The sequence below is a fragment of the Moschus berezovskii genome, chromosome 11, assembly GCF_049115385.1.
Source record: "Moschus berezovskii isolate FMDL1 chromosome 11, NW_MosBer_1.0, whole genome shotgun sequence".
In the NCBI taxonomy this organism is placed as follows: Eukaryota; Metazoa; Chordata; class Mammalia; order Artiodactyla; family Moschidae; genus Moschus; species Moschus berezovskii.
In genome coordinates, this window is record NC_142470.1 from 69810880 (window position 1) to 69838628 (window position 27749).

Here is a 27749-nt window from a genome sequence, read left to right on the forward strand (position 1 = left end):
CTCAGAGCCTGTGCCCTAGAGCCTGGGAGCTGCAACTGCCAAGTCCATGTGTTGCAACTACTGAAGCCCGAGTGCCCTAGAGCCCATGCTTCACAACAAGAGAAGCCACTGCAATGAGAGCTTACACATCACAACTGAAGAGTAGTGCCCGCAACTGAAGCGCTCCTGCCCGCTGCAACTAGAGGAAAAAAACCTGTGCAGCAACAAAGACCCAGCACAGCCAAAAATAAATAAGCAAATAAATAACAACAACAAAAGTAAGCATGTGCATGTATCTTTTCAAATTAGTATTTTGCTTTTTTTTTTTTTTTTTCAGATATATACCCAGGAGTGGAATTGCTAGGTCATACGGTAGTTCTGATTTTAGTTTTTTGAAAAACTCCCATGCTGTTTTCCACAGCAGCTATACCAATTTACATTCCCACCAAGACTGTACAGGATTCCCTATTCTCCACGTCCTCACCAGTGTTTGTTATTTGTGTTCTTTTTGATGACAGTCCTTTTGACACCTGTAAGGCCATATCTTAATGTGTTTTTGACTTTCATTTCCCTGATGATTAGCGATTTTGAGCATACTCTCATGTGCCTTTTGGTCATCTGCATATCCTCTTTGGGAAAAATGTCTACTCAGATCTTCTGCTCATTTTTTAATTGGGTTTGTTTTTATGATATTGGGTTATATTAACTGTTTATATATTTTGGATATTAACTCCTTATAAGTCATATCATTTGCAAATATTTTCTCCCTTTCAGTAAGTTATCTTTTCCTTTCTGCTGTGCAAATACTGTTAAGTTTAATTAGATCCCATTTGCTTATTTTTGCTTTTATTTCCTTCACTTTAGAAGACTGACCCCAAAAGAGTATTGCTGCAATTTATGTCAAAAGTATTCTGCCTGCATTTTCTAGGAGTTTTGTGGTTTTCAGTCTTGTATTTAGGTCTTTAATCCATTTTGAGTTTATTTTTGTATGTGGTGTTAGAGAATGTTGTAATTTCATCTGTTATATGTAGCTGTCCACAATTTTTCCAGTATCACTTATTAAAGAGACTATCTTTCTTCATTATATATTCTTGCCTGCTTTGTCGTAGATTAATTGAGCTTAAGTGCATGGGCTTATTTCTGGGCTTCCTGTTGTGTTCCACTGATCTGTGTGTCTGTTTCTGGGCCAGTACGATACTGTTTTGATTACTGGAGCTTTGTAGTACAGCCTCAACTATATGATTGAGGCACATGATTCCTCCATCTCTGTTCTTCTTTCTCACAAATGTCTTGGCTATTTGGATCTTTTGTGTTTCCATACAAGTTTTAAGATTATTTGTTCTAGTGCTGTGAAAAATGCCATTGGTATTTTGATAGGGTTTGCATTGAATCTGTAGATTGCCTTGGATAGTATGGCCATTTTAACAGTATGAATTCTTCTAATCCAAGAACACAGTATATCTTTCCTTCTGTTTGTGTCATCTTCAGTTTCTTTCATCAGCCTATTATAGTTTTCTGAGTACATGTCCTTTATCTCTTTAGGTAGATTTATTCCTTGGTATCTTATTCTTTTTAATGTGAAGATAAATAGCATTGTTTTCTTAATTTCTAATAGTTCATTGTTAGTGTGTAGAAATGCAACAGATTTCTCTATGTTGATTTAGTATCCTGCTGCTTTACCAAATTTATTGATGAACTCCAACAATAGTTTTCTGGTTGTATCTTTTGGATTTTCTGTCTTTGTTGCTGAGCTTAGATTTGCTGCTCAAAAGCCAATACTTAAGAGAGAACTATTGGTTGGAAAAGAAAGGTTACTTTATTTAGGAGGCCAGCAACCTAGGGGCAAGGCAGACTTGTGTCCAAAAACCAACTCTGCAGCTGTGCTTCAGGCTGAGTACATTCTCTGAGCACCACTCTCCACCTGAATGGAGGCCTTAGTTCCTACAGAAAAGCTCAACTATATTGTTACATATATTCCTTGAGGAAGAACCAGAACCCTGCTTTATTGCTGGACTGTTGTTTCTCAGCTACTCCTCCTTTGTTTCTGCATTCCCTTCCTTCTGTGAGTAGCAGCTTTTGAATCTGCCCTTTAGATCTCAGAGATTCAGAAGGCTGATTGAAGGCTATTTCTTACAAACAAGAAATGGGGGACAAAAAAGATTTGTACCTGGAAGGACCTGACAGAGTCTTACTCAGTTTCATCTGTAGTATGTCATCTGAAGATAGTGACAGTTTTTATTCCTCCTTTAAATTTGGATTCCTTTTCTTTTTCTTGTCTAATTGCTGTGGCTGGGACTATGTTGAATAAAAGTGGCAAGAGTGGGCATTGTTTTTTGTTCCTGATCTTAATGGAAATGTGTTCAGCTTTTCACTGTTGAGTCTGATGTTCTGGGTTTGTTGTATATAGAGTTTATTATTCTCTGTGCCCACTTTCTGCAGTTGTTTTTTTTTTTTTATCATAAATGAGTATTGAGTTTTGTGAAAAGCTTTTTCTGCACTTACTGAGATGATCATATGGTTTTTATTAATCAGTTAGTTAATGTGGTGTTCAGAAAGATGCATGCACTGCAGTGTTCATAGTAGCATTATTTATACTTGCCATGATATGGAAGCAACCTAAGTGTCCATCAACAGATGATTAGATTAAGAAGATGTATAGGAAAAAAAAAATATATATATATATAGAGAGAGAGAATGGTATGCTACTCAGTCATAAGAAGGATAAAATTTGCTATTTTAAAAACATGGGACTTCCCTGGTGGTCCTGGTTGTTAAGAATCTGCCTTGAAATCTAGGGGACACAGGTTTGCTCCCTGGTTGGGGAACTAAGATCCCACATGCCACAGAGCAGCTATGCCTGTGCACTGCAACTACTTAGCCCCTGCTCTCCAGAGCCCTCAGGCCACAACTGGAGAGCCTGCATGATGGAATGAAGATCCCTTGTGCAGCAACTAAGACTCAACGCAGCCAAATAAATAATATTGATGGACTTGGAGGGTGTTATCCTAAGTAAAATAAATCAGACAAAGACAGATGCTGTAGGATGCCAATTATATTTGGAATCTAAAAAATAAAACTAGTGAATGTAACAAGAAAAACAGATTTATAGATACAGGAAGCAGGTGATTACTGGTGGGAAGAGGGAGTAGAGAGGGGCAATATAGAGGTAGAGGATTAAAGGTACAAACTTACATATAAAATAAGCTACAAGGATATATTATACAATGCAGGGAATTTAGCTAATATTTTATGGAGTATAACTTTTAAAAATTGTGAATCACAATAACCTGTAGCTTATATAACATTGTGTATCAGCTATACTTCAATAAAAATTTTCTCTGGTGAAAAAACTTAAATACAAGCACACATGAGATGTCAAAAGCAGATTGTTCTACATAATGAACATTTATTTTTTATTATTTAAGAATGGAAGGTGGACAGTAGAGACTTTGAGTGGAGACTTACTTTTAGGAGCTTGGCTCTAAAGGAGAGATAGAAAATGGGAGTTAGAAAGAACACAGTGTAAAAAGAAAAAAGTGTATTAGGAGAAATACAAAAGTGTCCAGACTTCAGGGTAGAAACCAATAGAGATTCAGAGACTTCAGGGTAGAAACCAATAGAGATTCAGAGATTTTACATATCTGTGTGGCACTGTATTATTTTCTTTAGGTCATTGTAAATATTGAAGATAGTTTGGAGACCCTTGAAGTCTCAGACCCAGCTAGTATGGCCTTGCTTAAGAACTCTTCCAGCTAATTTGTCTGTGACTATACAGAGAGGGAGAGAGAGTAAGGAGATGGGAATCAGGAGATGACAGAAGAGATTAAGAAAAAGAAGCTACATTATGAACTGTGAGGACATTAGTCATTGAGGTTATTAGCATTTGGAGAACTTTAAGGGTGAGTCTGATGACATCCAACCATATAAATTCCTAATACCAATTTCTTTGTCTTTTTCCTCAGCTTGAGGTCCTGACAAGTATGTTAAATTAGATATTTAATAATGGTAATATGTTTGTATTAGTTCAGATGATCATAGTTTTCAAAGCACAAAGTTTTTTATTTAATAAATATTTTTTGCATTTAAGGGAAGAAAAGACTGAACAATTGTTGGACTGTAAACAAGAACTAGAGCAAATGGAAATAGAGCTGAAACGGCTGCAACAAGAGGTTTGTACCTGGAACTTGCATTATATAATATCAGTTGGAAATTGAGTTTTCTCCTTATAATTTACAACATTTGCCTTACTGCTTACTTAACTCTGGGAGTTGGTGATGGACAGGGAGACCTGGCGTGCTGTAATTCATGGGGTCACAGAGAGTCGGACACGACTGAGCGACTGAACTGAACTGAACTGAATGACTTTTTCAGTGTTTCTGTCTTCAGAAATGCCAGAGCCAAAACTAGAAATCAAAACTGAAAAGAACTTTGGAGTTTTCTTTTTTCTCTATCAGTGTGCTATTCAAACCTTGCTAAGATTTCAGGGAACCTCTTAGGACTAGGACAGTTCCAGGTTTCCCTTTTTTATGTATTGGCTCCTGTGGACTTGACAGGTGGAACACCTCTACTGCTAAACCGTGCTGCTTATGTATATTTCCCTAGGTCTATGCTGTCTTATGGTGCTTTATGTTAACTTCCATAGAATAGAATGCATTTTAATTTTTCACTTTTTCTACCATCTAGATCCAAAGTGTATACTTTTTAAAATGTCTTTATTTTTTCTGAAGCTTTGTGTTTTTTCATCATGAACTAAGGCTATTTAAGAATTTGTGTCTTTTAATTACTCTGTAATGTTTTGTTTTCATTTGAAGGTAGTGCAAGAGGTCTTCTTTAAGTCATAAATGATAAAGATTGGGGTCAGAAGAAAATTCTTTCTTCTCCTTATTTCCCCTAACCCGCCATTTTAAATTCCAGGGTTGCTTCACTTGTGGGATCATAAACCTGGGACCTTTCTAGGTGAATGAATCTAGGGATCATAACCTTTAGTTTTAGATATGCTGTGGCTGCTGTTCCACTGCTTGGTAGCAGGGTTTTTTTGTGTTCCATCTAAAACAGTGATTCTCAATCTTTTTTTGTCTCAAGACCCTTCTTTACTCTTAAAAATTAATGAGGATTATTTAATGTGAATTCCCTTTACTGGAATTTACTATATTTAAAATTTAAACTAGTAATTTTAAAATATTTATTAATTCATTTGAAAATAATACTCAACCCATTCCATGTTAACATAAAAATTATATGGTAACTAAATAACCATTATTTTCCAAAGCAACAAAAAAATTAGAATAATAGTAATCTTTCATATTTTTGCAAATCTCTTTATTTAATGCCTGCCTTAATTGAAGACTGCCAGATTCTCATATCTGTTTCTGCATTCAGTCTGTTAAGTTAATAACATACCATCTATATAGCCTCTCGAAAGTTCCACTGTACCCTCATGAGAAAATGAGAGTGAAAACAGCAAGTACTGTCTTAGTATTGTTATGAAAATAGTTTTGACCTGATGAACTCCCCAAAAGGCTTTCAGGGACCCACAGATGTTTCTGGATCATGCTTCAATTATTGTTATTCAAAGGATTACAGGAGGACTTTTTAAAGTTTGAATTTTAATATTTGTTTCAAATGATGTAGAGATGTATACTAATCATATGCAAGTAATCATTCATGTAGAAGTATTTAAAAACTCAGCAGGATTTTGGTAACATATCTGGATAGAAACATTTCTCTCAAGTAACTAATGATCAACTTTTGTAGTAGTTTGCCTTGTCTGTATTTTACTATCTTGTATTTTGAAGTTAGCTTTTTACCTTAAATTCATTGCAAACAGTTATGTTAAGAGATTTACTTATTTTAAAATATCCCGAATATTTTTACAATCTTAGCAGTGAATATTATATATAAAAACTTGTATGTAGCCATGTGTTTTTATATTTGTTTAGAAGTGTATATTTTAAAAATACTTCTTACTCTTGGTTAAAAAAAAAGACTTTATATATCCGCATTAAAAAAAATAACTTAAGGTGTAATATTTATACCAGAAAATGCACTTTTAGCAGTCTGTCACCTTAACCACTCAGCTTCCTCGTCCCACAAAAATTCACACTTTTAAAGTACAGAAGTAATTGGGGTATTTTTTGTAAATTCATCAGATTGCACAACCTAAGCATTATCAATTTGAAAATAGAGAATAATATTTTAAATATTAGTATGTGTTTATATTTAGAACATGAATTTGCTTTCCGATGCTCGTTCTGCAAGAATGTATCGAGATGAATTAGATGCACTTCGGGAGAAGGCTGTCAGAGTTGATAAGCTTGAAAGTGAAGTCAGCAGATATAAAGAGAGACTACATGATATTGAATTTTATAAGGCAAGAGTTGAGGTATGTTGCATAATTTAAACAATTCACAATTTTTTTCTTTAAAAGTGTTACAGTTTTTCAAAATGCATTTAAAATGCACTTTAATAAATGTAAAGAACTCTTGAAATATTGAGCAAACTGTAATACATCATCAGGTGCTTATTTTATGATAGATCAGCATATTGTTTAGACTTGTAAAAAGGAATTTGGGGAGGTTTTATTTCTATTCATTGGAGGTTTTATTTCATTCCTTTGTTTTACTAGCATTATAGGTAGGGAAGACTTTGAAGTTAAAATAAAGTATATACGCCTCTCCTAATTTTAAACTCATGCCTAGAAGTGAATGCTTCTGATTGCTGCTCAACTCAGAATACTAAATTAGGATCAATGAAAACAAAATCATTATCTGTATTCCTCTTCTCCTTCTCTCTCTTCCTTCACTTCCCCAATGCCATTTGTCTCTCTATATGAACAAGTTAGAAGAAAACCAATTTTTCTTATTTAATGGTTGCAATTCTATGTTACATAAAGTTGAGTTTGATAGCAAGAATTTGAAAATCTTTGCTTCTTGCATTCTTTTTTCCTTTCTCAGTGATTTCTTCTTTGTCTGTAAATAGAGGAGATTTTCATCAGTTTCAGTATGGGGATAAGAAAGAAGGAGTTTGCAATATCAAGTGAAAACATTGTAAGAGAAAGTTAAAACTTAGCCTGAATGTAACCAGAAAATAGACCCAATAGAGTGCAAGGATAAGCTGCTTGTTAATTCTTTTATACTTTTTTAAATGGGTGCATGTGTGGGACTATTCAGGGGTCCTCATGTGTGCCATTGTTTTAATATACTTTTTCTTGACAAGTTTATAAACAACAGGCATATAACTTAGCAATATAGATTTGTGAACATGTCTTCAAAACAAACATAGGAATTTTAAGATGTTTATGTATTTTTTGATAAAGCCTTGGTTTATGAATTACTTGAATATTGATTGTAGTCTTGGTATTTTACTCAAAACCCCAAACTCTTCACTTTCAAGTAGAGAGAAACTTAAATCTATTTCATTAAATAAATTAAGGCCCAATTCTATGTAGATTTGCATCTTAAAAATCTAGAAGACTAATTGTACTGAGTTCCTTATCTTTGTGACTTAGGAATTTAAATATACCCTGACAATTTCATGTGAAATTATAGTAGTATTACTCATCCTAATATAGGTGCTGAGTATTTGTTTACATAATTTTTTAAATTAATTTATTTTTTATTGAAGGATAATTGCTTTATAGAATTTTGCTGTTTTCTGTCAAACCTCAACATGAATCAGCCATAGGTACACATATAACCCCTCGCTTTTGAAACTTCCTCCCATTTCCCTCCCCTGTTTACATAATAATTTAAATTCTGGGAAATAAAATGAAACCAACTATATTTGTTGCTCAGTACCTTTACTCTTGCATAGACCTGTTGATAAAGATAGCTTAATATCTTATTTTTCAACAAAGAATTTTTATGTTTCAGAACTTTAAAAATTATCATATTAACATATTTGTGACCAATAAAGCCTACTTGAAATGTTTATAGGAATTAAAAGAAGACAATCAAGTTTTATTGGAAACAAAAACCATGTTGGAAGACCAATTAGAAGGAACTCGAGCTCGTTCTGATAAATTACATGAATTAGAAAAAGAGAATTTACAACTGAAGGCTAAACTGCATGATATGGAAATGGTAAGTGTATAAGGTAGATCCATTACATAGCTTCTAAGTAAAAATTCTAAGATTCATCTGATTTCCCTATAGTGATAAGGATGGCTAGTGTCCTTAAGGTCTTAACAGAAAAGTAAGAACTAAATAAATTAGATGCTCCTGATTTTATGTAAGTTCAGGAGTAGTAGAAATTTCTGCCTTTATTACAAAGGGGTATTGTTTATTAATTTTTCTACTTCTTTTCAGAAAACCCTGATAAGCTATTGTGTAAACATTTCTTTAGACTATAGAAAAACTATTGCTAAAATTTAGCTTTGGATCAGAAGTCATTTGTTATGTGACTAGAACAATATAATGACTAAAAATCACTTTAAAAGGAGGTCAGACAACTGATCAGTTTAATGACCAGCAGTAATAATTATAATTGATTATTATCAAGAGCTTCAAATTGTGAAATTTTAAGGAACTCAAAATTTAACTCATACAGTTTCTGATAATTAAAAGTTATAAAGTAATACAATACTAGCTTGAAATTGCACTGTTTCTTAGCTTTCTTTTCTCTCCCTACTCTGCCAATAAAAAAGGAACGTGATATGGATAGAAAAAAGATTGAAGAATTAATGGAAGAAAATATGACTTTGGAAATGGCACAGAAGCAAAGTATGGACGAATCATTACATCTTGGCTGGGAACTGGAACAAATATCCAGAACTAGTGAACTTTCTGAAGGTATTTCTGATGCTGTTTTATTTAAATGGATGAATGAATAAGTGACATTGTATTTATGCTTACATTTCTGGATATTTTCTTACTGTTCTTTATTTTCCTTGACTGGGAATGTCTCAAAAGACCAGATATCTCCCAAGATATAATTTCATAGAAGAATATATTAATTTCCACAATTCTGGGTTCGATCCTTATCTTTGCGTGTCTTACAGCTCAACTTTGAGTGCAGTAACAGATTTGATCCATTGTTTAGGCACTATTTCATGTTACTATCCCAAGAAGCAGGGGTATCAGTTTATTAATGTATTTTGAGAGATATAACCATCTACTAAATAGAACAGAAAAGTCATATTTACTGGTCAACATGTTCTTTGACTGTTCAGTTCAGTCGTGTCTGACTCTTTGCAACCCCATGAATCACAGCACACCAGACAAACCTAAATAGGACATCAGAATGTAATGGGAATATTCTTTGGTGAATATGTAGCCAGAATAAAGCAATTTAAGGATCTTTATGGTTACTTTCATCCATATGTGTCATCGCCATTTTAGGATTATGCCTACCAGTTGCTCAAGCCCACTTATACTAGGGAGGTAACAAAAGACCTCAGATAAATATTTAACTTTTGGTTCTATGTCTCTGCCTCCACATTAACTTGTCCTCTTTATTAAAGCTGGACACACACATACAATGTGGCCTTTTGTGTTAAAACTTTGAGTTTGCTAATACTGATACACTTTATTGAAATTATGCCCCAGTCACATTTATTTGAATTAGACTGGTTCCCTATTTCCTCGGTTACCCAGTATTTATATTATTATACCTGTTTTATTGTATCAGGCTCGGAGGATATAGTGATAAGGTAGACATAAACTCTAAAAGAGCTTATAGCCTGGTGCTTAAAAAATGGTAACTTCTGCAGATGACTTGTCATAATTATTACTATTAGGCTTTTCCTAATTTTACACTTGGGAACCTAATTCCAAATTCTGCGACCTCATGTAAATTGACTTCATAGTAAGTGATGATATTCAGCCAATGAACTTGCCAAGAGGTGTTACATAAAACATTTGCGGAACTTTTTAATTGTATTCCATGTGAATTGAGTTACAAAGAAAACAATTCAGATTTAAATGTTTTCTACTGCACTCAATATACCAGCAAATTTGGAAAACTCAGCAGTGGCCACAGGACTGGAAAAGGTCAGTTTTCATCCCATTCCCAAAGAAAGGCAATGCCAAAGATTACTCGAACTACCGCACAATTGCACTCATGTCACACACTACTAAAGTAATGCTCAAAATTCTCCAAGCCAGGCTTCAGCAATACGTGAACCGTGAACTTCAGAAGTTCAAGCTGGTTTTAGGAAAGGCAGAGGCACCAGAGATCAAATTGCCAACATCTGCTGGATCATGGAAAAAGCAAGAGAGTTCCAGAAAAACATCTATTTCTGCTTCATTGACTATGCCAAAGCCTTTGACTGTGTGGATCACAATAAACTGTGGAAAATTCTAAAAGAGATGGGAATACCAGACCACCTGACCTGCCTCTTGAGAAACCTGTATGCAGGTCAGGAAGCAACAGTTAGAACTGGACGTGGAACAACAGACTGGTTCCAAGTAGGAAAAGGAGTACGTCAAGGCTGTATATTGTCACCCTGCTTATTTAACTTCTATGCAGAGTACATCATGAGAAACACTGGACTGGAGGAAGCACAAGCTGGAATCAAGATTGCCGGGAGAAAATCAATAACCTCAGATATGCAGATGATACCACCCTTATGGCAGAAAGTGAAGAAGAACTAAAGAGCCTGTTGATGAAAGTGAAAGAGGAGAGTGAAAAAGTTGGCTTAAAGCTCAACATTCAGAAAACTAAGATCATAGCATCTGGTTCCATCACTTCATGGCAAATAGATGGGGAAACAGTGGCTGACTTAATTTTTCTGGGCTCCAAAATCACTGCAGATGGTGATTGCAGCCCTGAAATTAAAAGACATTTACTCCTTGGAAGGAAAGTTATGACCAACCTAGGCAGCATATTAAAAAGCAGAGACATTACTTTGCCAACAAAGGTCCGTCTAATCAAGGCTATGGTTTTTCCCGTGGTCATGTATGGATGTGAGAGTTGGACTGTGAAGAAAGCTGATCGCTGAAGAATTGATGCTTTTGGACTGTGGTGTTGGAGAAGACTCTTGAGAGTCCCTTGGACTGCAGGGAGATCCAGCCAGTCCATCCAACCAGTCTAGGAGATCAGTCCTGGATGTTCATTGGTAGGACTGATTTTGAAGCTAAAACTCCAGTACTTTGGCCACCTGATGCGAAGAGCTGACTCATTTGAAAAGACCCTGATGCTGGGAAAGATTGAGGGCAGGAGGAGAAGGTGACGACAGAGGATGAGATGGTTGGATGTCATCACTGACTTAATGGACATGGGTTTGGGTGGACTCCGGGAGTTGGTGATGGACAGGGAGGCCTGGCGTGGTGCGGTTCATGGGGTTGCAAAGTATGGACACGACTGAGTGACTGAACTGAACTGAACTACTGAAATAGTTAAAATTACACTGTTAGGAGTTTTTTCATCTGTTAGGTGGGGACAGTAATAGTAAGGACTGTCTGGTAGGGTTGTTGTCAGGGATGAATTTGTTAATGAAACTGTTTAGAACACCTTGTAAATAGCATTTGAGTGTTTTATTATTATATCAGTTTTGCTGGAGTCATAGAACAGAATATTAGTATAATGTAGTTTTTTTAACTATAAAAGGAACTTTCTAGAAAATTTGTTGAATGTGAAAAATACAAAGAAGAAATCAAAGTCACAATTTCTTGCCTTTTACGTTTCACAAAATTTGCTTCTAGAATTTTTCTACACACACATTTACTTTATGTATCATCGTCAGTGAATATATACAATCAGGGCTCCTTTTTTCATACAAAATATAACACAGACATTCTCCCATGTTAAAAATGTGTTGTATGCAACCTTTTAAATTCTTTGTAGGATGGCTTGAAGTTTCTTTGAAGCACGTAGTATTTAAAGTTTTATTAAGGCATATCATATTTTGTAATCTAATCTTGTTTAATTGAAATGAGTTTTACTTAAGAAGAAGTGGACAGCTAATAAAATTTATGAAGTCAGTGACTATCTATGATACTAGCTTTTAATAAAAGATTAACAGTGTGCTGACTAGAACAAAAACTTGAAATAAGAATTGAGGCTTTCTTAAATCCTAGGATATATTTTACTCTACCTGATTTTTAAAAAAAGAACATATGACTTGTGGGAATACATGGTTTGTGTGTGTGTGTGTGTGTGTTTGGTTTTTATGATGGAAGATTTCAAACATACTCAAAGTAGACAAACCTAGAAATGCCCTCCTGTATTTCTGTTCATTTCCTTTCCTGAAATCTAGGATTTCAAAATATATTCTAAGTGTCATATTTCATTTGTGAATCCTAATATTTTTATATCTTCAAAATATTTAATGAGTCTGTTATACAGTTATTAGAAAATAATTATTTTTGGCTTACTGGAAAACATTTCCAGAAGTTGAAACTGAGTTTTCTTATTTTAAAAAATATAATTCCAAAAGCTGCTTAGGAAGATGATTTCCATTGGCAAAATGGACTGCATGTTGCTCTTTATACTTAATTAGCTAGATTCTTCATTTAGAGAAAGACTATTTTGAAGTGACCTGTGTATAGTACTGTCTTGCCTTTCGCAGAATCAGATTGGGATTTTTTTTTTCCCCTTCAAGCTGTTTTTCTTTTTTAATCTTTGAAGGTGTGACATAAAATATGCTTTATACTTCTTATTTGAATCACACAGTGACTCTGTTAGATACACAGGATAGTAAACTATATTTTGTCCAAGTAACCTAAGATTCATTGAGGTTAAAGTTGCTTTCTCATGGAATTAGGACTAAAAGTCTAGTCACTTCAGTCTAAATTTTGTCCTTTTTTTCCCACCGGAATGCTTGTGGATGCGTACATGTGTGTGTGCTAAGTCGCTTTAGTTGTGTCTGACTCTTTGCCACCCTATGGACTGTAGCCAGGCTTCTCTGCTCATGGGATTCTCTAGGCAAAGATACTGGAGTGGGTTGCCATTTCCTTCTCCAGGGCATCTTCCCGAACCAGGGATCAAACCCTCATCTCTTGCGTCTCCTGCATTGCAGGTGGATTCTTTACCACTGAGCCACCAGGAAAGCCCCTGCTTGTGAATGCATTAGAATTTAAAGATTTACCTGTATTTTATCTCTCATTTTTTATTGTGTCTATGTTGTATAACTTTATTAATTTTTTATAAAGTTAAGGATCAGATGATTTAGTGTATTTACACTAAGTATTTTAAATAGTGAAGAGTAAGCATAGTTTTACCAGTGTCATATTTTTCAATATTATAGCACCACAAAAATCCTTGGGCCATGAGGTGAATGAATTGACATCAAGTAGATTGTTGAAGCTGGAGATGGAAAATCAGAGTTTGACAAAAACTGTAGAAGAGCTTCGGAGTACTATGGATTCTGCTGAAGGCACCACCTCCAAAATCCTGAAAATCGAAAAAGAAAATCAAAGACTAAGTAAGAAGGTATAAAAATTAATGTTTAATATAATGTAAAAAAGGTATATGTAAAAGTATAAATAAATAGTGTTTAGATAGAACATTTATTTTCCAACTTTTATTGTACCCTCAATATTATTTTAACTGATTATATAGGTTTCAAACTTGTATAAATATGAAGTAAATGCACTCTTAGACTCATTCAACTTCAACAGTTAACTTACAACTAATCTTACTTCTACCCTGATACTCTCCATGCAACCACCAGATAATTTTGAAGTAAGTCCTAGATATGGTAATGTTTTACCAATGAATATCTCAGTATAAATTTCTAAAAAGTAAGGAATTAAAAGAATAGTGATGATATCACACTTAAAAAATTACAGCTTTTGATCAGCATTTCAGTTTCTCAAATCTATTATGATTTTTTTTTAAAGTTTATATTTTTTGAATATAAGTATATTCAAATGTTTTTTGAATATAAATCCAAATAAGATTGGTATGTTCAATCAGTTGATGTGTCCCTTAAGTCGTTTTTAGTCTATAGAATTACCCTTCTTTCCTAGTAGTTTTTCTGTTGAAGAAACTTCAAACAAGTGGTACATGTCTGGTTATCTCTTTCTGTGATGTTTGTAGTCATAGAAAATCATTGGTTTAGATCCCTTAATTAATCTGAGGGTACAAAATCCTGATATTATATTATCCATTCTTAGTTTGGTAGCTAGAGTGTTTCTGTAAGGAAAACCTTTTTTTAAAAAAAATACTGGGTTAAAAAATAAACCACTGTTAGTTACCCTGAGGAACAACTCTTAGGGTGGATAAAATAGGATGAATGTTTGATTCTTGTCCTTTATTTACCGGTGTCCTAGTAAGAAATTGGTTCTCTCATGTCCTCCTGAGATAATTATTGAGTTTGTTGTGGAGTCATAATAAACTCATAGATTTAAAAATATTTGATGTATTTTAATACACTATATTTTTCTTACCCTCCCAACTCTTTTAAACTGCTCCCTGAATCCTTATGACATGACCTAAGCACTCCTGCAGAGCTTCCTTGTTTTCTGCGGTGATAGTGTTCTAGGTTCCTCTAAAACATTTCCTGCTTCAGACCTGGACTCAGCCATTTCTCTAAAAAGGCCTTCTTTCTTTTAGTGGACATTGGTATTTAGAGGCCACAGTTTAGGGATTATGAAACCTGAATTTAAGTAGACTTTGAAAAGAAATAACAAGCATACCTTACTTTATTGCATAGTACTTTATTACACTTCACAGATAATTGCTGTTGTTGTTGTTTTTTACAACTTTAAAGTTGGAGGCAACCCTGCTTCAAACAAGTCTCTCAGTACTATTTTTCTAATAGCGTTTGCTTGGTTATTGTCTCTGTGTCACATTTTGGTGATTCTCACACTATTTCAAACTCTTTCATTGTTATTGTATTTGTTATGGGAATCTCTGTCAGTGATCTTTGATGTTAGTATTTTAATGGTGTTGGGGTGGCATAGACTATACCCATATAAGATAGTGAACTTAATCAAGTGATGTGGTGTTCCAGCTTCTCCACTGACTGGTGATTTCCCCATCTCTCTCCCTCTCCTTGTACCTCCCTATTCCCTGAGACACAACAATATTGAAATCAGGCAACTAATAACCCTAGAGTGGCCTGTATGTGTTCAAGTGAAAGGAATAGTTGCATATCTCTCACTTTCAGAATCAAGTCAAAAGCTAGAAATGATTAAGAATAGTGAGGAAGGAGTGTTGAAAGCTGAGATAGACTGAAAGGTAGGTCTCCTACACCAGTTAGCCAGGATGTGCGTGCAAAGAAGTTCTTGAATTAAAAGTACTTTCAGTGAACTTTGAATGATAGGAAAATGAAAGCATTATTGCTTATATGGAGAAAGTCTTAGTGGTCTGGATAGAAGAAATGCCAACCACAGCATTTCTTTAAGCCAAAGCCTCATTCAGAGCAAGGCCCTCTCTTCAGTTCTGTGAAGGCTGAGAGAGGTGAGGAAGCTTCAGAAGAAAACTTTTAATATTTTAGAGGTTGGTTTGTGAGGTTGAAGGAGAGATGTTTCTGTAACGTAAAAGTACAACACGTACTAATGTAGAAGCTGTATTTAGTTTTCCAGAAGATATAATTAATTAAGATGACTACACTAAACAAGATTTTTAGCGTAGACAACCTTCTATTGGAACAAGATTCCATCTAGGACTTCCATAGCTGGAAGAGTTTAATTAATACCTAGGTTCGAAGCTTCAAAGGACAGGTTTCTTCCCTTGCAGTCCCAGTGGCTAAGACTCCGCAGTCCCAATGCAGGGGGCCTAGGCTTGATCCCTGGTCAGGGAACTAGATCCCACATGCCGGAACTAAAGATCCCACATGCCGCAACTAAGACCTGGCACAGCCAAATAAATAATTTTTTTTTCTTTAAAGGACAGGCTGACTCTCTTGTTAGAGGCTAATGAAGCTGGTGACTTGAAGTCAGTGCTCATTTACAATTTCAAAAATCCTAGGGCCCTTAAGAATTCTGCTTAATCTGTCCTCTCTGTACTTATTTTCCCTGTACTCTCTTGATGGAACAACAAAGCCTGGGTGACAACATATCTGTTTACAGTATGGTTTACTGACTCTTCTAAGCCCACTTTTGAGATCTACTGCTCAAACAAAAATTTCTTTCAAAATAGGACTGTTCAGTGACAGTGCACCTGATCCCCAAGAGCTCTGTTAGAGACTTAGGATTGAGATTCGTGTTGTTGCCATGCTTACTAACACAATATCCATTCTGTGGCCCATAGATGAAAGAGTAAGTTGACTTTGAAGTCTACTCTTTATTTTATAAGGCTATAGCTGCCATCAAAAGTGATTCCTCTGATGGATCTGGGCAAAGTCAATTGAAAACCTTCTGGAAAGAACTTACCAGTCTAGATGCCATTAAGAGCATTTGTGATTCATGGGAAGAGTTAAAAATAACAACGTTAACAGGTTTGGAAGGAATTGATTCTACCCTTCATGGATGACTTAGAGGCTTCAGTGGAGGAAGTAATTGCAAATGTGGAGGAATTAGCAAGAGAACCAGAACTAGAAATGGAGCCTGAAGATGTGATTGATTTGTTGCAATCTCATGATACAGCTATAATGGATTAGGAGTTACTTCTTGTGTATGAGTAAAGAAAGTTTCTTGAGACAGAGTCTACTGTTGAAGATGTTGTGAAGTTGGTTGAAATATCAACAGAGGACTTAGAATATTACATAAAGTTGATAAAACAGTGGCTGTGTTTAAGAGAATTGACTCCAATTTTGAAAAAAAAAGTTTTTGTAGCCTTGCATGCTACAGGGAAATTGTACATGAAAGGAAGAGTCAACTGACAGAGCAGACGTTATTAAGAAATTACATAGCCATCCCAACCTTCAGCAGCCACTACCCTGATCAGTCAGCAGCCATCAGCATCTAGGCAAGACACTCCCCCAGCAAGAAGATTAAAACTTGCTGAAGGCTCAGGTGATGGTTAACATTTTTTAGCAATGAAGTATTTTTTAATGAAGGTATGTACATTGTTTTTTTACACATAATGGTATGGCACACTTAATAGACTACAGTGTGGGGTAAACATAGCTTTTAGAATATTCATTTGACTCACTTAATTGTAATACTTACTTTATTGCTTAATTGTAATACTTACTTTTTTGGTCTGGATCCAAACTTGTAATATCTCTGAGATACTCTTATTTTCCTGTTGTGGGACAGTTAGACCAAGTAATTTATTTGTGCATATCTTTCTACCTACACAAACACATGCACACAGTATACATAAATAGAAATCGTATTATAAAGACGTACATGATGTTTTTATCATGATTACCCTCCATCATGTATACCCTTCAAAATGTGCTTTCACTTTTGTTTCCAGTTCTTGGTCACTGAAAAATATTCTGTAATAAATATTCTTCTACATGTGTCAGCTATGTCTAGTTTTACCTTTGGATTCTCGGTTTCTAGATTTGGTTATGAAAATCTGCCTTGTATTTAGACCAATGGCTTTGAATGGGTAGGTATTCATCACAGTAACCTTCAGCGCTTGTTAAGATATGGATTGCTGAGCCCCATGCCCAGAGTTTCTAATGTGGTAGGGCTAGGGTGGGATAAGAAGTTCCTAGGTGAGACTCATCCTGCTATTGTGGAACCATGCCATGAGAACCACTGCCTTAGATAATGCAGATGGACACTTTGATTTTCTTGAAAGATTTTTTCTCTTTTAAAAAATTCTTTGCATCATCTTTAATTCATTAACCAAATAAGCATTTCACAATAAATATAGTGTTAAAATAGAAGTGACCATTTAGAACTTGGAGTGGTTTTATTTTTGTTGCCACTGTAAATCTGGAATTTTGATTTTGAAATTAACTTTAAATCTAATTAGTAAATTAGTGATTCCAGCAATTTTTGATTTAATTCTTTGTATATCTTTTGTAAATTGAATGTTTCATTTGAATTCCATTAATACAGCTAATGAGTTTAATTAAATAAATACTGTCCATATATTTCAGTATGTAATATGAGGAACAGATTAGTTATTAATAGCTTAAAGGTTCCTGATTGTGTAAATCTAATGTGAATTATTGAGTAAGATTTGTGACTTTATGCTTCTGAGATATTAATATTACTTCTTAGAGTTTCTTACTGTTGTTACAAGGATTTAGGTAATATTTAAACGTGAAGTGGAATATTTTATATGCCTAAATCTTTTGTTTTTGGTTACCTGGTTTGAATATGTTATATAATAATGGGGAAATCACTAATTTGGCATATTTTGAAGTTGAATTTGTTTTTTCATAGTTGTTAACCTCATACTTTGATAGAGTTTTGCTCAAATCTTTTTTTCTCTAGTAGTCTCCTTTTTTTCTCTTTTTAATCCAAGTTCCTTCTTGTCTCCTCATTTTCTCATCTTTTCCTTCTTATGCACTAAATTCCTTGACTAATTAAATTTTCGTTTTACAAATCCATTCAAGCCAAGAGTTTTTTTCAGTAAGTTTTGTGTATTCTTCATGTGGCATGTGGGTATGTATGCAGTTGTATCTGTGTTTGTGTTTAGAAGTGGAAATTTGCCTTCGAAGATGCAGAGGACAAGAAAGATAATCATGTCTGTATATTTTAGATAGCTGCTAAAATTACCTTGAAATACTACTTGAATTTTTCTATGAAATTCTTAAATTTCACTATTTGAGTATTAAAACTGTCTTCTACCCTTTATTCAGTGATTAGCTTTTGTTTTTACATGCTTCCACTATTTTGAAATACTAATGATATATTGTTTTGTGATTTCATTTTCACCAGGTTGAAATCCTTGAAAATGAGATTATTCAAGAAAAGCAAAGTCTTCAGAATTGTCAGAATTTAAGCAAAGATCTAATGAAGGAAAAAGCTCAGCTTGAAAAAACGATTGAAACACTTCGAGAAAATTCAGAGAGACAGGTTCATAAAATTTTTTATTAAGCAACATATCTTAAAAATTATTAACAAAAGTTATTTTAAAGTTTAAATTGTCAGTGTGCTTAATAATTATCTGATATAAAATTTCGTGGTACCTGTGCATGAATTGCTTTTCAAGTGTCAGTGGAATGAGACTGCAGATATTGAAGGCCCTGAATGAAATTGGGATGAAGTGCAGCCCTACTCTGATCCCACTGAAGTGGTGGCAGCAAAGCTGTTCTGTATATTTTCATACTTGCTCTCAAGTTTTATTGGTCATTCACATGTTATGCTTGAAGAAACAGAATCAAATAGATTAAATAACTGGCTGTTATAAAATTTCTAATTTTTAGAAGTAAAATTATTTGTATCATCGAGCTGTAGTCCTCAAAGTGAAAGTGTTAGTTGCTCAGTCATGTCCAACTCTTTGTGACCCCGTAGACTGTAGCCTGCCAGGTTCCTCTGTCCATGGGATTTTCCAGGCAAGAATACTGGAGTGGGTTGCCATTTAATTCTCCAGGGGATCTTCCCGACCCAGGGATTGAACCATATCTCCTGCATTGCAGGGGAGACTGTTTACCATCTGAATCACCAGGATTAGTCCTTAGGTCACCTGTGAAAATACGCATTTCCATAGAGCTATGGAACAAAAATTCTAGAGCTAAGCATGAATCTCTGTTTTTACAAGTTTCTCAGAATTGATTGTTTAATACACTGAATTTTAAGAACCATTACCATTATAATAGACCATACTATAAATTGGATGTTTTAGTTTTTAAATGTACCAGGGATATTGTTATTTTGATGTTTCCAAATTAGAATTCTTTTAAGAAATGAATACACACACACACACACACACATACACATCTACGCATATAATAGAGCAAATACTGTATTTACTGAGGTCTTCCTATATATGCATTGTGAAATTTTTTGAATGAATGTAAAGCATGTATCTTCAAGAAGATATGTGTATACATTTCATCTAGACTCATATTTGAATTTGAAACATATCACCAGTATATAATCTGAAGATCATTTTGGTTAATATTCATCTCTCTTAACCATTCCTGTACATTTTGGATTCCCTAAAGATGAAATTTAAAGACCTGGCAGTACATGTACATGGTGATCTCTCAGTAAATATTTGTCATAATTAAAATGAAAATAGACAATTTTAGCACCTTTTAATCTGATTTCCCTGCTAGTTTTTGGAGGAGGAAAACTATGTAATTTTAAAATATTTAGTTCATGTTCCATTAAGTTTTAAATTTTCTCTTTTTGTTTTTTACTAAATTAGATTAAAATATTAGAACAGGAAAATGAACATCTGAATCAAACCGTGTCCTCCTTAAGGCAGCGCTCCCAGATAAGTGCTGAAGCACGGGTGAAAGACATTGAAAAAGAAAACAAAATTCTCCATGAATCTATCAAAGAAACAAGTAGCAAGCTAAGCAAGATTGAATTTGAAAAAAGGCAAATCAGAAAAGAATTGGAACATTATAAAGAAAAAGGAGAAAGAGCAGAAGAACTTGAAAATGAGTTGCATCATCTTGAAAAAGAAAATGAACTGTTACAGAAAAAGATAACCAATTTAAAAATTACTTGTGAAAAAATTGAGGCCTTAGAACAAGAAAATTCGGAGCTAGAAAGAGAAAATAGGAAGTTTAAAAAAACATTGGATAGCTTTAAAAACCTCACTTTTCAGTTAGAATCCCTGGAAAAAGAGAATTCCCAGCTTGATGAGGAAAACTTAGAACTTCGAAGGAGTGTGGAATCTTTGAAGTGTGCAAGCATGAAGATGGCTCAGCTACAACTAGAGAATAAAGAACTGGAAAGTGAAAAAGAACAACTTAAGAAAGGTTTAGAGCTCATGAAAGCATCTTTCAAGAAAACAGAACGCTTAGAAGTTAGTTATCAGGGTTTAGATACAGAAAATCAAAGGCTACAGAAAGCTCTTGAAAACAGCAATAAAAAAATCCAACAATTGGAAAGTGAACTACAGGACTTAGAGATGGAAAGTCAAACATTGCAGAAAAACCTAGAAGAGTTAAAAATATCTAGCAAAAGACTAGAACAGCTGGAAAAAGAAAATAAATCATTAGAGCAAGAGACTTCTCAACTGGAAAAGGATAAAAAACAACTGGAGAAGGAAAATAAGAGACTCCGGCAACAAGCAGAAATAAAAGATACCACATTAGAAGAAAATAATGTGAAAATTGGAAATTTGGAAAAAGAAAACAAAACCCTTTTCAAAGAGATTGGTATTTATAAAGAATCTTGCATTCGTCTGAAAGAATTAGAGAAAGAAAATAAAGAGCTTGTGAAAAGAGCAACTATTGATATAAAAACTTTGGTTACGTTACGAGAGGTAAGTTTCAGTTCAGTTCAGTCGCTCAGTCGTGTCTGACTCTCCGCGACCCCATGAATTACAGCACGCCAGGCCTCCCTGTCCATCACCAACTCCCGGAGTACACTCAAACTCATGTCCACAGAGTCGGTGATGCCATCCAGCCATCTCATTCTCCGTCGTCCCCTTCTCCTCCCGCCCCCAACCTTTCCCAGCATCAGAGTGTTTTCCAGTGAGTCAACTCGTCGCATGAGGTGGCCAAAGTATTGCAGTTTCAGCTTTAGCATCAGTCCGTTACTTAAATTTCAAACAAATTTTTAAATTTTTTTAACTTATAACTTCTTTAAGCTTTATTATGGTAATTTGTATAGTCTATTTATGGTTCAGAGTAGAAATTTAGAATTAAAAAGTTTCCAAGTTTCCAACTTCTGTTAAATTAAGAAGTTAATGCAAATTGTATTTTTTAAGAAATTGTAGTAATAAGTTATCCATGTAGTACCTGACTTATTTCTTATAATTTTACACTTTTGTTTCAAAGTAATATTAAAATATATGATCAAAACTTACTGAATGTGATAATTATTAATTATTGAATACTAGCTATGTGCCAAATACTGGGTAATTTTTACAACCAATCCTTTATTTCTGTTACCTCCATTAGATTAGAAAACTGAGATTCAGAGACATTAAGTAACTTATTTAAGAACAAAATGGTAGATTTGGATTTCTGGATTCAAATCTAGATCTTTCAGATTTCAACGTCCCTTGGATTTTGACTGAGAGAATATTAGCAAGAGAATGCATATCAGGTCAACACCAAACAATTGGTAGTTTTTTGGATCTGTGTATCATGAAGAATTCTAAAATTTATAGTAGTAGATTGGCAATAAATGGTTGGTGTAACTCAGAAAAGAGCAAATAGTGTTTATTTGCTATCCCTATGCTCTACTAGATTGATAACCTTTTAAGTTCAATTTAAAAAAATTTAGCATTCTGGCAGATGCTTGCACTGGGAAATCTGCCTTTCTGCTAAAGAGACATTGAAAAGGGATCATTATTATCCTTTTTCTTTTTCCTTTCTGTTGTTCTACAATTCTACACACATGAACAATAGGTTCCTGGTCCCTGCATCTCTAAGCATCTATAGTCATTCAGATCAATGTCTTAGGCCTCTTCCACTGGGAGAGGGGTGCTTGTGATGGGAGAAGGGTGTTGTATCCAACATATATTCATGAAAGAAATATGCACTAAAGTTCTAGTTCACTATGAAAAGTTAATGGATATGTGTTGTTTCCCCCACACTTTTCAAACCCAAGGTGTATCACCAAGTACAAGTTTCTCCTTTTAGTTTTTAACATTAAAAAGTTAAAAAGTATTAGCAAAATAAAGAAGGAAAACATTACTCTTTGAACTGGGTTATAATTTTTTTGCTTGACTGTTTTTATTGATAAAAAGTTCAGCAACAGCCATTCTGTCTTTCCTGGTTTAAATTATGTGTATTCCTGGATGAGATCTTGGCTGAATTTCTTTGATGTTTATGTTCACAACACTTACGTGAGTTTTGCATTACTTTTAAAATAAGGATTTGGTGAGTGAAAAATTGAAGACTCAACAAATGAATAATGATCTTGAAAAATTAACTCATGAGCTTGAGAAGATAGGGTTAAACAAAGAGCGACTCTTACATGATGAGCAAAGTACTGATGACCGGTGAGTAAGTCTATCTAAGAAACAGTGGAAATCATATATTTTGCTCAACCATTAATTTTGAGACTGTGGAGCAATTAAGGCAGAAAAATAATGTGTAAAACTAGGGCTTAACAAACAGAATAAAAAATTAACTTGTATACAGTTTAATTTGAAAATATTCAGTACAGGCTTGAAGAATTTTTATTCTCCTATGGTAAATAGTCTATCAATTACTTAGATTTTCAAGTAGTCTGCTGTTTAGTGTCCAGTTGACCACATGATTCCAGCTGGAATAGAAGTGTGTATTGTTAAGAATATTGTTATACACTAGATTTTATTTCATTAGAATTTTTGTGATTCTATAATTTGTATTTTATTGCCTATCCATCATTACTGTTCTAGTAAGTATATTTTATAATAAATAAATGTATGTGGAAAAAATTAAGCAGGTTGTATTTATTGGCAAGAATTTATTCTTACCATTGTGGAATATATAGTCTAATTGTGGAATTGAATGTATAAATGTAGCAAAGTGAATTTAGTGGTAGAGTTGAAAACAGTGCCGTGTGATCACTCTTGTCTTTCTCTTTTTAACAGTTCTTTGTCCTGTGCCTTCTCTTTCAATATAGCTTCCCAGAGTTAGGTTCTTAGGCCTCTTATCCATTCCATGAGCATTCTATCCATCATCTCAGCTGACATGCATATTATTCCCTGCTTACTGAACATCTCTACCTGGACAGTCAGAACTCGGGCATCACAAATTTAATACATCCAGAGTCATACACATTACATGCTTTAAAATTGTTCGTTGACTCAAACCAATATCAAAGTAAGATTTTTTTCTCTGTTGTCAATGAACTTAAAATCTGATTGAGCAGAAAGTATATGCACACAAATTAATTACAATAAGAGGCACAGTATGATAGAATTTCTCATATATGTACTTCAGGTTTTTATTTGGTTTAGTCATCGAGGTTCTCAGGTGTAAGAAATAGATTAATCTGTAATTCCTAGTCTGTGGTTCCCTCTCAGAGTATGCTCATGGACATACTTTTTATAAAGAAAAAAATCTTAATAATATAAATATTCATGAACCCATCAATCAGAAAGATAACTAAAATATTAACACTCAAACCTATCTGCCCCTTCCTGTTCTGTTGTCAGTATCTTGGCTCTTTACTATGTTGTCCCCCCTGTTTATTTTCAATATTCTGCAAGTTCTCCATGCCCTGAAGGTCGTCTTCAGAGTGCTTTAAGTCTTAACTATTCATATGTACTTGTGTAAATATATATTAATATCATAGACAAATGCTTAATAATGTAATTAATCCATCCACTTACTCTTCCTGTAGATTCTATTCTTATGAAACTAAAAGAAATATTTTGAGACTAAGATCTTCCAGATGACTTTTTTTAGCATTAATTTTTGCTTTTGACAAACTAGACTGTAATCTGGAGCTGTATACTCAGGGCTTTTTTGTTTTTTTCTCATTACCAGGAATAGTTAAAAAGAGAGAGTAGGCAGAAAGAACAGAATAATTTGCTTCTTTTTTAAAAAGACTATTTTGTAAGGCTTATTTATGTATCAGTATCCAATCATAAATTATCTTTAAAAATAACTTTCTGACCTCTAGTAATGAACTATATTCTTTTTACACTTGGATAATAGATACAAACTTTTGGAATCAAAATTAGAATCCACTCTAAAGAAGTCTCTTGAAATAAAAGAAGAAAAAATTGCTGCTTTAGAAGCTCGACTAGAAGAGTCCACAAATTACAACCAGCAGTTGCGCCAAGAACTAAAAACAGTAAGTGATTTTCTTGGAAAGAATTTTGATTGTCAACTTTTTCTCTCTTTTGCACTGCGCAGCTTGTGGGATCTTAGTTCACTGACCAGGGATTGAACCTGGGACCCAGCAGTGAAAGCACCGAGTCCTAACCACTGGACCGCCAGGGAATTCCCTGTCAGATATTTGAACAGAAAAGTATAAAATGAAACATAAAATTTTATTACTGTTTTGTCTATTTCTTTTTCTTAAACTTGAGGTTATTCTTAAACAGGTCTTTGTTATGTAGTTTATAACAAACTATTTTGTCTATATGCTATAATTTATTCAGTCTTATTTTGTATATGAATGTCCCTCAATATGTATGAAGACACATATTGGAATTATGAGAGTGGAATGGGGAAGAGGCAGACTTATTTCATTGGGAAAAGCTCTCAATGTGATTTTGACACTTCACTGTCACTCTTTTCCTATTGAGAATCCAGGTAAAAGTTTGATTAAAAAATATTGGTGTGAGGATAGCACGTAGAGGGAAGCAGTATGTGTGGTATAAGAGAGCCCTTGATCTAAAAAACTTGAGGTCTTTTCTAAATTTTTTTATTGTGTTATTTGGAATTATTCAGTGAAATATGTGAGGTAGGGGCTACTATCTGTTTTCCCTATGTGAATGAATTGAAATTGAAGGGACTTGCCCATTCTATAGGGTTAGTGTTTGTAGAATGATGTTCTGCTTTTTACTCCCTTTTATTAGCTCTGTAGTCATACCTGGAGTGGTTTTGCAGTCAATCAGATATTCAGGCTGACAACCTTACTATAGGCCACATTTAGAACCATTTCATTCAGAGCATTATAGGAAGTATAAGCTAATAGTAGGGCACAATCTCCCTCTTCACATATTTGTCAGAGAGTCATCTTCTCACTAGATGATAGTTCAGATGCAAGAAGACAAGATTCACATTGGTTATGTGTGAAAGCTGCTCTGGCTTTGGGACGTCATGCTTATTACCAGTCATCATCTCCAAATGCATGGATTTAAGATCTTCACAGTCTTAAGATTTAAGAGTTCCTACACTCAGAGAAGTCCAAAGATGTAGCTTCTTATTAGGTATTTATAGTTCTTGTAGTACAAATACAGTTTACCAATCAGAAGTCATTTTTCTTGACTGGTAACATGGAACATTGTAGTTTTATCAGGTTTCCAGAGAAAGTTACCCAAAGTTTAATTTCTCACACAGGAGAGGAAAAGGATTGGTTCCTTATTTGCCCATACCATCATTGCTGGTGTTTGTCTCAGACATTAACACAGAACGTTTTTTTGTTACAGAAGAAATTGTAGAACTTTGTATAGTCAGCATAAAGTGTTGTCCAAAAAAATAAAGTAAAACTTGTTACCACATTTCATTAATCATCTTTCTTTTTATGAATTTTTGCCCTTTATGCAGTATCACTATATTTCAAATAAAGTCAATTTCATGAAGCTACTAAGCCAGAAAATAAATGGGTTTGAGTATGGGTTGGTATATGATGTGTTTCAGGTCTAAAAGTTAGAGATTGTCTTCCACTTTCAGCCATTTGGAAGTGCAAGATTTCCAAATTATTATTATTGGACTAGTTTTCTGCCATAAACATACATTCAACTGAAATTATACTGTTCTAGTTTTTAATATATGATTAATTAATTATACTGTTCTAGTTTTTTCATAGTTAACATAGACTGTGAAAGCTAAATATGAGTAATAAGTATAAAGTAACCACTAAAATAGTATGACAAAGAAGTATAACTAAAATGCCAGCAAAGGAGATTACATAGAATCAAAAAATCCAAATAAAGGCAGAAAAAGAAAAAAGAGAGAACAGACTACAGGTTGGACAAATGGAAAATAAATAGCACGATAGCAATTTTAAACCAAACTATGTGAGTCATCACATAAAATGTAAATGGTCTGTACATCCCAATTAAAGAGCATTTAATTTATTTAAATTAATAAATTAGATAAGAAGGCAACACCCACCTGTATACTGCCCCTGAAAAACCCTGATAGAAAAAGTCATTTTCAATATGAACATAAATTAATTATTCTGATTAATGATATATAAGCTAAAGGACCATTTTTGAAACTTACAGAACAGTGGACTGAAAATAAGAAGTTCTGAGTTTTATTCTCATGTCCCCTTCTTAATAATGACATATGTCCATAACTCTTACAGGCCTTGAAAAAAGAGCCTGTGAGAAATTAATGTAAAATAGACTGGAAATTATGTTATCCATCTATATTATTAGGGTGTCAGAAGTATTTTTTTAAAAAGTGGAAAGTCAGGATCTCAGAACATCTGTTCAATCATTTGCCAAGATTTAAGCGACACTCTATCTAGGCATCTTATTTTCTATAATCTCACATCATTATTGTCTAACTCAGTAGTAGTAGCAAAGTTTGAGCCATAAAGCTTTCTTGAGGTTGCATTAGACATTGAATTATTTTAAACATCTGTTTCCTTGTCTTAATAGAAAGTTTGGGTTTAAGTTAGAAATTTATGATAATCATTTCCTAGGAAAAACTAGTAATTCAGTATAACAATAATTTAAATTGAAGAGAGCTGTTTAGTTAATTATTAATTTTGGATGATGACCAAATTGTTAGTTTTGAGTTTTCTCTGTTGAAGTAGGATTTGTTATAATCATACCAGAAAACCCTGGATAAGATATATCCTTGAATTGCTCACTCTTTAATAATAGTAATTTTATATGGGTCAATATCTGTATAAAGAAGTCATTTATTTATTAACAGGTCATTCTGGGCAACATAATCCTTTTAAAAAGACCATACATAGATATTTCCTCAGCTTCAGTTATTCTTTTTAAGGGGAATTAATACATGTGTCAAGTTTTTGTTCTTGACATGGGGATCTCTGAAATCTCTAAACCAATTATAAATAGCTCTAAAAACAATTATTAGTACTTAGCAACAAGTCTGTATTCATCTGTTCTTCAGTGATATTTTCATCATAAGCAACAGGATCTGAAATTACAAAATAATAGCAACATGACACTTAAGCAGGATATATTAATATTTCCAGAGGAAAACATTTGCACTTTACAATGCATAAATTGTGATCATGATAATAATGGTAATTGTA

The 27749-nt window shown here is 33.9% G+C and overlaps 1 protein-coding gene across 8 annotated transcripts in view; it reads left to right on the top strand.

The window, feature by feature from the left end:
• CCDC88A (coiled-coil and HOOK domain protein 88A) overlaps positions 1–27749 on the top strand; it is a 119078-nt gene that overhangs the window by 56821 nt on the left and 34508 nt on the right. For all 8 annotated transcript variants that reach the window (XM_055401096.2, XM_055401098.2, XM_055401095.2 and 5 more), the window contains 9 exons: positions 4067–4148; positions 6203–6361; positions 7914–8060; positions 8624–8768; positions 13166–13350; positions 18654–18791; positions 20089–21159; positions 22721–22848; positions 24497–24635. In XM_055401096.2, coding sequence (XP_055257071.2) covers positions 4067–4148; positions 6203–6361; positions 7914–8060; positions 8624–8768; positions 13166–13350; positions 18654–18791; positions 20089–21159; positions 22721–22848; positions 24497–24635 — 2194 coding nt within the window. The remainder of the gene's footprint in view (positions 1–4066; positions 4149–6202; positions 6362–7913; positions 8061–8623; positions 8769–13165; positions 13351–18653; positions 18792–20088; positions 21160–22720; positions 22849–24496; positions 24636–27749) is intronic.